The sequence below is a fragment of the Poromitra crassiceps genome (assembly GCF_964638095.1).
Source record: "Poromitra crassiceps genome assembly, chromosome: 13".
In the NCBI taxonomy this organism is placed as follows: domain Eukaryota; kingdom Metazoa; phylum Chordata; class Actinopteri; order Beryciformes; family Melamphaidae; genus Poromitra; species Poromitra crassiceps.
In genome coordinates, this window is record NC_139644.1 from 14,584,859 (window position 1) to 14,596,074 (window position 11,216).

General features: G+C 40.5%; 1 protein-coding gene across 1 annotated transcript; it reads left to right on the forward strand.

The window, feature by feature from the left end:
* Positions 1 to 4,341: 4,341 nt before the first annotated feature.
* On the forward strand, positions 4,342 to 8,301 carry LOC310788369 (cytochrome P450 2K1-like; the record flags this gene model as incomplete). Its single annotated transcript, XM_083649935.1, has 9 exons — positions 4,342 to 4,551; positions 4,865 to 5,024; positions 5,324 to 5,473; positions 5,725 to 5,885; positions 6,034 to 6,225; positions 7,068 to 7,209; positions 7,400 to 7,584; positions 7,831 to 7,972; positions 8,114 to 8,301. The coding sequence occupies 9 exons, from the start codon at positions 4,342 to 4,344 to the stop codon at positions 8,299 to 8,301; spliced, it is 1,530 nt and encodes a 509-aa protein (XP_083506061.1).
* Between the last annotated feature and the right edge of the window lie 2,915 nt (positions 8,302 to 11,216).

Genomic DNA, 11,216 nt, shown 5'->3' on the forward strand with positions numbered 1-11,216 from the left:
AACAACGGGGTTTAGGGCTGTAGTTATAGTCTAACTACGGGGTTTAAGGAGTGAATTATAAGATCTGTACTTATAGTCTAACTACGGGGTTTAAGGAGTGTAGTTATAGTATAACAACGGGGTTTAAGGAGTGTAGTTATGGTATAACAACGGGGTTTAAGGAGTGTAGTTATGGTATAACAATGGGGTTTAAGGAGTGTAGTTATGGTATAACAACGGGGTTTAAGGAGTGTAGTTAGAGTATAACAACAGGGTTTAAGGAGTGTAGTTAGAGTATAACAACAGGGTTTAAGGAGTGTAGTTATAGTATAACAACGGGGTTTAAGGAGAGTAGTTAGAGTATAACTACGGGGTTTAAGGAGTGTAGTTATAGTCTAACTACGGGGTTTAAGGAGTGAAAAAATACTTTAACTAGAGGGTAACAAGATCTGTACTTATAGTCTACCTACGGGGTCGCGGGCTGTATTATGAAGCAGGGGACAAATGTTTGTACTTATAGGCTAATTACGGGGTACCACACTGTACTTACAGGGTAACTACGGGGTTTAAGGAGTGTAGTTAGAGTATAACAACGGGGTTTAAGGAGTGTAGTTAGAGTATAACAACGGGGTTTAAGGAGTCTAGTTAGAGTATAACAACGGGGTTTAAGGAGTGTAGTTAGAGTATAACAACGGGGTTTAAGGAGTGTAGTTAGAGTATAACAACGGGGTTTAAGGAGTCTAGTTAGACTATAACAACGGGGTTTAAGGAGTGTAGTTATAGTATAACTACGGGGTTTAAGGAGTGTAGTTATGGTATAACAACAGGGTTTAAGGAGTGTAGTTAGAGTATAACAACGGGGTTTAAGGAGTGTAGTTATGGTATAACAACAGGGTTTAAGGAGTGTAGTTAGAGTATAACAACGGGGTTTAAGGAGTGTAGTTATAGTCTAACTACGGGGTTTAAGGAGTGTAGTTAGAGCATAACAACGGGGTTTAAGGAGTGTAGTTAGAGTATAACAATGGGGTTTAAGGAGTGTAGTTAGAGTATAACAACGGGGTTTAAGGAGTCTAGTTAGAGTATAACAACGGGGTTTAAGGAGTGTAGTTATAACAACAGGGTTTAAGGAGTGTAGTTCGAGTATAACAACGGGGTTTAAGGAGTGTAGTTAGAGTATAACAACGGGGTTTAAGGAGTGTAGTTAGAGTATAACAACGGGGTTTAAGGAGTCTAGTTAGAGTATAACAACGGGGTTTAAGGAGTGTAGTTAGAGTATAACAACAGGGTTTAAGGAGTCTAGTTAGAGTATAACAACACTCCTTAAACCCCGTTGTTAGACTATAACTACACTCCTTAAACCCCGTTGTTATACTCTAACTAGACTCATTAAACCCCGTTGTTATACTCTAACTACACTCCTTAAACCCCGTTGTTATACTCTAACTACACTCCTTAAACCCCATTGTTATACTCTAACTACACTCCTTAAACCCCGTTGTTATACTCTAACTACACTCCTTAAACCCCGTTGTTATACTATAACTACACTCCTTAAACCCCGTAGTTAGACTATAAGTACAGATCTTATAATTCACTCCTTAAACCCCGTAGTTAGACTATAACTACAGCCCTAAACCCTGTTGTTATACTATAACTACACTCCTTAAACCCCATAGTTAGACTATAAGTACAGATCTTATAATTCACTCCTTAAACCCCGTAGTTAGACTATAACTACAGCCCTAAACCCCGTTGTTATACTATAACTACATGCTTATTTGCGGGCTGTATTCTAAAGCGTTACCGAATTAATCAACCAGTGTGTTGAATGAAGCAGAAATAATTGAATACTTGAGAAAGGATTTCATCAACACAACATAGGCCTATCATATTCCAAACCAGGTTTCACCCAATCAGATTCCAGAACGAGGTGGAGGAGGGTTTTTGGTGTGCAAGAGAGTAGTTTCACAAGCATTTCTATGATAGGTGACTATGGAAGAAAGTAAAAGATGGGCAGAGGAGGGTCAATGACCTGTGGCCGGAGAGGCAGGTAGCTCATGTTAACTTGCCAATACTTGCTCGATACAGGAAGTCAGAATATAATGTAGGGTTTCCCAACGTTTTTTGGCATCGGACCCCACTTTGACATCATAAAACTCTAGGGACCCCAGACATTCAAAACACAGACGGCTTTTTGCTCAAATTAATTTAATAGTTTGTAATACTATGTTGCAAGTAAATGTTCATTTTAGACCACATTTAGGCTCTTCATGTATATTATTGTGATTGAGAGAGAGGCTTGTATGAACACAGTCCTTTCCGTGACATTATGACTGACTGGGTGACTGACCCTAAACAATTGTAATGTAACCCCACTCCTGGTACCATGTAATGTTTCTTATATAGAATAAAGAAACCTGGCTTCAGAGTTGTGGATTTATTCATAACAGCACACAGGTACACAGACAGACATGCAGCCTGCCTCCTAATTATCTAGCACACCTGTGTGAGTAGGTCTTCTTCATTATGTAGGGTAGGAGCATGGGTAGGAAGGTTCTGCCCTCTGATGGAGTATTCCTATCACTACAAACAATGATGTGTAGCCCACGTCGCATGTGAGAAAAAGTGAGCGTCCACAAACTTCAGGTTGCTTATGACTGCACGCAGATGTCTTGTCTTATCGCTATTCTGCCTCATTGCCTATTGCTGCTTAGTATTGCTTATTGATGCCTATTTCTTATTGCCTTGCTCATTGCTTGTTGCCTATTTGTACTATGTCGTAAACGGAGTCCACAGCACAAGAATTTCACACGTGATACTTGTACCATGGAGTGACAATAAAAAATCTTGAATCTTGAATCTTGAATCTTGAAGATATTGCTGGAAAACCCAGGTGAAGTAGTGCTAGAGACCTTGTAAGGCAGGAGTTAAGGCTCTTAATCTGATGTACAAATCTATTTATCGACTGAATGTTTCTCAGAATGCCATTATGCTGCTGACTAATCCTGGTTTTAGTGCTGTGAGATACCAGTCTCATATGTGGAACGTTTTGGTATAGTGCATATTATAGTTTCATTGTGTTTTTGTGTGTTGTTAATTGTTGCATTGTGTTTGTTTTATGGACCATGTGCCCACCCAAAAAGTTGATGATGATGGTCCAGCATGCCGGGTTAATACAGTGTTGCCAGATACAGTGAATGGCTTCCAGCCCAAAGACTGTTCGAAAACCACCAAAACGCACACAACCACCCAAACAAATACACTGGTCTACTATAGGAACAAGAGTGGGTCTGTTAACCCACCCAAGGCCACCGACCACCCCCCCCCACAAATTATTGTTGGTTAAAACAATAACGACATCACAACAGTCTAATCCTGATGTTAATTTAAAATGAGATATTCCTCTAAATCTGGTTTCAAATCGCCAACATTTTAGGAATAGCTAAATGGACCAATTGATAGATAAATCAATCAATCATGAGTGGATTCAGCACACTTTATCTGGGCAGATTGATTGAATCATTGCAGATCTATTCAGACCTTTGGTCGCCGCCAAATGCTGGTAAAATAGAAATTTGCAAGTGGCTGGCAGATTTGCTCCACTCACCACCAGCCAAAAGCAAACAAACAATGGCAATCTATTGAGTGGCTGGTAACATTTGAACATTTACTAGACATTTGGCAGGTGGACGAAAAAGTTAACTTTGCACCATGTATGAAAGCTATGAATAGGCTAATAAAATACGTCCTATAGGGACTTGTTTCTACTTATAATATTGATGTCTTTTTTGTTGGTGTCAGGTTATTAATACAATTATAGTGATGAGGTTGGAGGGGCCCCCGGGGAGTTTTTGCCTTTTGCCCCTACAGACTCTAGAATCGCCACTGCACACTATGCACCCGAAACCATCCCAATAGACTACTTGCACAACTCCACTACTTCCTGAAATGAGTAGGGCATCTTGGTTTCCTGTCCTACACTATTGGATGAACTGATTAATGTCAGGTATGCCTGACTGCTGCAGTCACAACAACAGTGATCAGGCACACCTGATTAATCAGTTCATCCAATAGTGTAGGACAGGAAACCAAGATGCCCTACTCATTTCAGGAAGTAGTGGAGTTGTGCAAGTAGTCTATTGGGCGGAAAACCCGCTCATCTGGGTGCAAGGTTAAAACAAGACCTTGTACTCAAACATTCTTCTTTGCCCCTCCTTTGAGACTTCATTTGTCCCAAGCCCAACCCTCCCAAACAGGAATGTAGGTGATGCTGCTGCAAGCACAAACGTTGTTCCTTGATGGATCAAGCTCAGTCAGAGCAGTAGGCCTGTAGTGTACGTAACATACTGCATGTCAAGAACAATGTCTCTGGTGGATGATTTGGCTTTCTTCCCCTCCCCTAGTCCCACCAGCCTGTTGATGTCTGCTGTGTTCCTGCTGGTCCTCTACCTCTTCTCCTCCAGCTTCAGCTCCCAGGAAAAGAGTAAGGAGCCTCCAGGACCCAAACCTCTTCCCCTGCTTGGTAACCTGTTGCAGCTGGATCTCAAGAGACCCCACCACACACTCTGGGAGGTAAGTCATTGCCTACAGTTTGCTTGCTAATGTATATACAATATGGCTACACACTGTACAATCATTTCTTGTTATGTTTGGTGTTGTGTACTGTAGCTGTTCTCAGCACTGTTGGCAGCAAAAAGTATTATCAATATGAAACCCTGTCTTATAATTGCCTCAACTATGTATGTACTGTACTGTACTGTACTGTACTGTACTGTATGTATGTATGTATGTATGTATGTATGTATGTATGTATGTATGAATGAATGTATGTATAAATGAATTAATGAATGAATGATAATACCATTACAATGTGCCCTGGTTTTAGCTTTCCAAGAAATATGGATCAGTGTTCACAGTCTATTTTGGACCCAATAAAGTGGTGGTTCTGGCAGGATACCATGCAGTCAAGGAGGCTCTGGTCAACCATGCTGAGGAGTTTGGAAACAGAAAAGTCCCAACAGGAAATGAATTTTATAACGGGCATGGTAAGGAAAGACAAAGAGATTTCACTTTCTGTGTGTGTTGCACATTTTCTCAGTCTACAGTAAATGTTCATATTACATATACCTTAAAACTTCAATTAATAGATTGGGCCTGTATTTGCTTCAATCACTGATCTGAACGGGCCTATTTGGGATAGGCGTCTAATTGACAAAACTTGTAGCCACACCGGTCAGTATAAAAGGGGCTGTCTGGCATTTAACTGACTCGGCTTTTATTTGAAGTTTTACAATAGTTTTTTTCTCAGTTGAAAAACACATTTTGTTGAAATGCTTTTATTTAGGCATTTTATTTGCCAATGGGGATTCGTGGAAAGAGATGAGGCGGTTTGCCTTGACTAACCTGAGAGACTTTGGCATGGGCAAGAAGGCAAGTGAGGAGAAAATCTTTGAAGAAACTCACAACCTCATTGAAGTGTTTGAGAAATACAAAGGTAACCCTCTTATTTTAAACCTGCAATAAGTGATTTCACACCCTGTAACCAATCCTGAAACGTGAGACATAATGATATAAACAATATTAGCCACACACAGGCCAGCTGTGTTGTTATTTTCACCTCTGAAGCTTGTGGTCAAATCCGGCCTGAGTATACATTAACAGAATGTATAATTTGCACAATTAACCATTTGAAGAGAAAAACATCTTCTCTTCTTTCAATGGGTTTTGTTGTCTTTCTTATTGCAGGTAAAGCTTTTGATACGACCCAATCAGTGAACTATGCAGTCTCCAATATTATCTGCTCCCTTGTCTATGGCAGCAGATTTGAATATGATAACCCAGAGTTCACAACCATGGTGGATCGAGCTAATGAGATCATTCGACTTATGGGCTCCCCCTCAATACGGGTACCACTAAACATTTTTACTGAAAAAACTGAAAAAATAAATATATAGTACAGAAATACTAGAAAGGATATAACAGAAAACATCAAAGGTGATTTCATATTCTAACTGGTCAAATTTTCATGTAAACTATTTGTTTCTTGGTTAACAGGTGTATAACACTTACCCATGGCTGGGCAAATTGTTTGGTAACATATTTGGGAACTGGAAGCAACTCCGGGCTTCTGCTATTGCCAATAGGAACCAGATGACAGAGTTGATCAGTGGTTTACAAGACACTCTTAATCCACAGATGTGCAGAGGCTTTGTGGACTCTTTTCTGGTCCGCAAGCAGAGTCTGGAGGTATGAACATATCAATTATTTCTTGTTTCTTTTATTTATTTATTTATTTATTTATTTATTTATTTATTTATTTATTTATTTATTGCTGTGATGTGTTTCTATGCCTAATTTAATTTAGTTATTATTTAATTTAGTTATTCATATATATATATATGTATGTATGTATGTATGTATGTATGTATGTATGTATGTATGTGTATGTATGTATGTATGTACGTATGTATGTTGCCTCACACTGCTGCTGCTGCTGGCAATGCTTTGCCTCCACCACCCCAGCCTCCACCTTTATAGCTCAGTCTGCTTGGCTCAGAGGCTAATCATGTATTCTAGCTCTAGAGTCTGCATGGCTCAAAAAGTGAACATGTTTTCCATGTCTTGCTTAGGCTCCCTCTCTGAACCCACTATGGCTTTAAATTTATCTGGAATCTTGTATCCCCATGGGGGATTTTTGCGGCCCTCCCTGCTCGGCGTAGCTTGCTGCTGGGCCGGTTCAGGGAGGAGCATCTTCTGTAAAGAGCGGAGCCTTCAACGCCAAACACAACTGTATTTCCATTTATGCAATAAATGGTTAAATCTATGATGAGAGTGTTCTTGAATGAACATACATTATTACTGCAGTGCATCTATGTGAAACTGACAAATGGACCGAGATAAATTACTACTACTACTACTATATGAACAGTGCCAGAGACTCCCTCTTTGGTGCATGGTAACAATGCCCAACCCTGCCTAACCCTGTACAGAGCTACATGGGACCTCAAATCGCTCAGCAATTTAATAAATGAAAGACTTGCATCAGATTTTAAATTTCATTAATGACTTTAATACATTGTTATGTACAGGAATCTGGGAATATGAACAGTCACTACCACAAAGAAAACCTTTTGGTGACAGTTGGCAATCTGTTCAATGCTGGTACTGATACGACCGGAACTACACTGAGATGGGGACTTCTGCTCATGGCCAAGTATCCAAACATACAGGGTAAGCAGGTGTAAGCATACCCAGCTTATGTACATAAACACAGGTGTATCCAACCAGTTTTAGCTTACACTAGGCTCTGTCTCACATTTTAACTGAAGCATCTGAACTAAACATGGACCAAGTTAGTCAGTAGGGGCAAAGATCATCACAATAAATGTTTGTTTGTTCTTCCTCATCTTTCATCTCCCAGATCAGGTCCTGGAGGAGCTGAGCAGGGTGATAGAAAGTCGTCAGGTCCGGGTGGAGGACAGGAAGAACCTGCCCTACACTGATGCTGTCATCCATGAGATTCAGAGACTGGCCAACATTGCCCCCATGTCCCTTCCTCACCAAACCAGCCAAGATGTCACCTTCCAGGGTTACTTCATTAAGAAGGTCAGACTGAATAAAACACCCATCTTCATGTTCAAGAAGAAATTACAACAAGAATGCAGAATGCATTGAATTACCTAAAAGTTCAAAGATATTTTGAAGTGACATTGCAGAGTACTTCTGCCCACCAAGTAGAGTAGAAGACATTACATGACATTACATTATGTCATTTAGCAGACGCTTTTGTCCAAACAATACAATATCACAAGACTTTTTTTTTTTTTTACTTTAATTCTCCATTGTCTACAGGGGACCACAGTGTATCCTCTCTTGACATCTGTCCTGTATGATGAGACTGAATGGGAGAGCCCACACACCTTCAATCCTGCACATTTCCTGGACAAGGATGGGAAGTTTGTCAAGAGAGACGCCTTCATGCCTTTTTCTGCAGGTTAGCTATAGCAGGTTAGCAGGTTAGCTATAGCAGGTTAGCAGGTTAGCTATAGCAGGTTAGCAGGTTAGCTATAGCTCAGGTATCATTTCTTGTCCATATACATTTACTTGCAGATGACGTGAAGTTGTTCTCAAACAGGTCGTAGGATTTGTATTGGAGAGAGTCTGGCCAGGATGGAGCTCTTCCTCTTCTTCACCTCTCTCCTCCAGCACTTTAGATTCACTCCTCCACCTGGAGTTACAGAGGATGACCTGGATCTGACACCATCTGTGGGTCTCACACTCAACCCTTCAGCCCACAAACTGTGTGCTGTCTGTCGCATATGAGGAGAAGGGCTTTAAAATACTTTGGCCAGTGTCACTTATTCAACTTTTTCATCCAACTTAACTGAGTTGCTTAATTTGCATGCTTGATGCAACACAAATGAAGCAGTATACTAAAATATGTGCTAATTTGCATAGATTTCCAGGACAGAAATCTGAACATTGGAAAAAGCCAGGTTCAAAATTCTTGTTTCATTTTGTTGACATATTACAGCCAAAGGTTTTTCAGAGGGAATCTCAACAGTCATAGAAAGTAAATGTTCTCCTTGTTTCTAGGAATACAATTTTATATAAATCCGGCTACGAATGATATATAAACAAACCCATTATATTAAAAAAAACTTCAGAATATAGATAGCAATAAAACGGGAATGTTTGGAGTATGTAAGTGCTACTGAAGTGGAGATTTCTGGCTCAGAGTATGAGAAAGAGAAAATGTCAGTTGTATCATCTTCACCTGGGGTGTCATGCCTGTATCGTTCAATTAATTATTTAGCCATGAATGGGCCTGGGCCTGGGTGGGTCACATTTCTCACTGGTCCGCCCAGCCAAGATTGATCAAAACCATTCCATCAAAACCCACATCTTTTACAGGGCTATGCGTAGCGCACCAAGTGCGGTGTAGTGACTGCTCTCGTCAATAGACGATCTTTGCACAATGCAGTGATTCACGGGAGAAGATTTTGTACATTTCAAAGTAAAAATTGATCAATCTGGTGCACTTTGAGATCAAAATGAAGAGACTAGATCTATGAAGAAAGCTTAATCAATTTATCAGATTCAGTCTTCTTATTTTTCTTCTTCTGTGTGTGTGTACTTTTTAGCAGATACAGCTTATTCTCACAGTTCCTCTGTTCTCCACCTCCACACAAAATCAATAAAACAATAATCTAAGAGTGACTTGAGGTTAATGAGGTACGAAAGAAGTTAAAGGAATTAACTTTATAAACTGTATGACAACCATGAATAAAGCTAACCTTCACACATAGCAAGCAACACTGCAACAGGCATATCAGTGGCTATTCTAAACATAGGCTACGATTTAACACATTACCAAAATGGCTGGCCACTTAGCATTATGCTAGGGTGCATTTGCATATCAACAGACTCATTAACAAACAGCTTAGCACTAGTAGCCTAGGGGCACTTTACACGAGGACGGTTTCCTATGGAAACGGGGAATTATTGTATCGTTAGTGCCTCCCGTTAAGACGGTGACGGCGAATTTGCGCTTAGGAAACGACACATTTTAAAACCACCCTCCAGAGTGGAATTCTTGGTGACGCTCCCCACTGGGCGCTCCATGTAATCACTTTGGAACGGCACATTTCAGAAACTCTGACGTGCCTGCACAGGCGACACACGCGATGCCGTGCGCGAGTTGACAACCAAATACAACGTCAGTATGAATGAAGTTTGGCAACACTCAGAATTAAGCTACACTGCGGCCAACTTCAGTTACATGTTCATAGCGTTTCTGCTGCGAGGAGCCGATGGCTGTACCCGGTCGGCATTTAACGTTAGTTACAAAAGCAGTCGACAGTGTTTTCTCACTGCCAGTAGCAGTAGGGTGACAGATCACAGTCAGCGATCCCGGTCCTCGCTGCTCGTTAAAGATTTCCAATAGGCGTTATTCTGATAAACTGGTCACATATATGTTACATTCTCACCCGACAAATATTAAAACTTTAACAGTTTGGGGTTTTTTTTTTAGCTTGAAAAAAGCTTTTTGGCAACTCTAAATGACTGCGGAAAGTGTACTCTACTTCCGCGTTTAAAGCGAAATTACGTCATGCAGTAAGCGTCCTTGTATGGGCAAAGAATAAGGTGATCACACTGCCACCTAGCGACCTGGCATGTACATTACGGCGTTTTAAAAATTCAACAGCGCTCATGTAAACAGGGAGAAGGTGTGAAGGAAAAGGTGTGAAGGAAACGCTATTGTGTCGTTTCTTTCAGAAACTGTCCTCGTGTAAAGGGCCCCCTAGTTTCCACCTCAGCTCAGTAGCCCCACAATGATGATCACAGGTACCCAATACATTAGATGCATGATGTTGCCCCCATTCACTTCATAGTAAACTCTGGCTGACTAATGAAGTTCATTTACAAAATATAACTTAAAATAAAGACTTCGTTTTTCAACCAACTCAATGATCATGGTGTTTAACACCTTACTCACTATAGAAAAGAGACAGGCCCAATCCCAATTCCTATCTTAACCCTCAATCTTAACCCTCAGTCTCAAAAATGCGCACTCCCGCGAAGTGCTAGTGCTGTCCCGATTCTCAGTGTGTTAAGTTAAGGGTCGAGTTTGAGGGCTGTACGGCCAATCTACATTGGCTTGCTGGTGGTCTCTGTTGTCAGTCTGAGGCTCTCAAGGAGAAATAGAACACTTCCTTATTTCCTGGGTGATAAATTTTCCAGGAGTGTAGATAAGTAACTTCCTCTAGACCTAACCATATTTTCAAAATAAAGGTTGTATGTTGCATACACCAATCACCAATACCATTATTATTATTATTTGTATGGCTTTAAAGCATGAATGAGAGATGAATAGAGGAGGGCCAGTTATTCTTATTTTTGTAAAAAAAAAAAAAAAAAAAAAAAAAAAAATTACCCTCTATCTTCCAGGGTGGGCTGAGACTATCTCAGGGTGGGCTTCAGCCCACCCAAAAAGGGTCTAAAACCGCCCCTGCTCTGGTCAACCATGCTGAAGAATTTGATGACAGCATAGAGAAATAAGCCCACACAAGCACAGATCCTGTAGAGACCCATGCATGTGTCTTCAATTCATTGCATTGCACGGAAGCATTACGAATCCAGAATTCTATTGCCAGTAAGCAGAGTTGATCAGAGGTTTTGAAGTCTTAATCCACAGATGAATTAGCTAGCTGGTAAGCATCACCAAACAGGTAGCC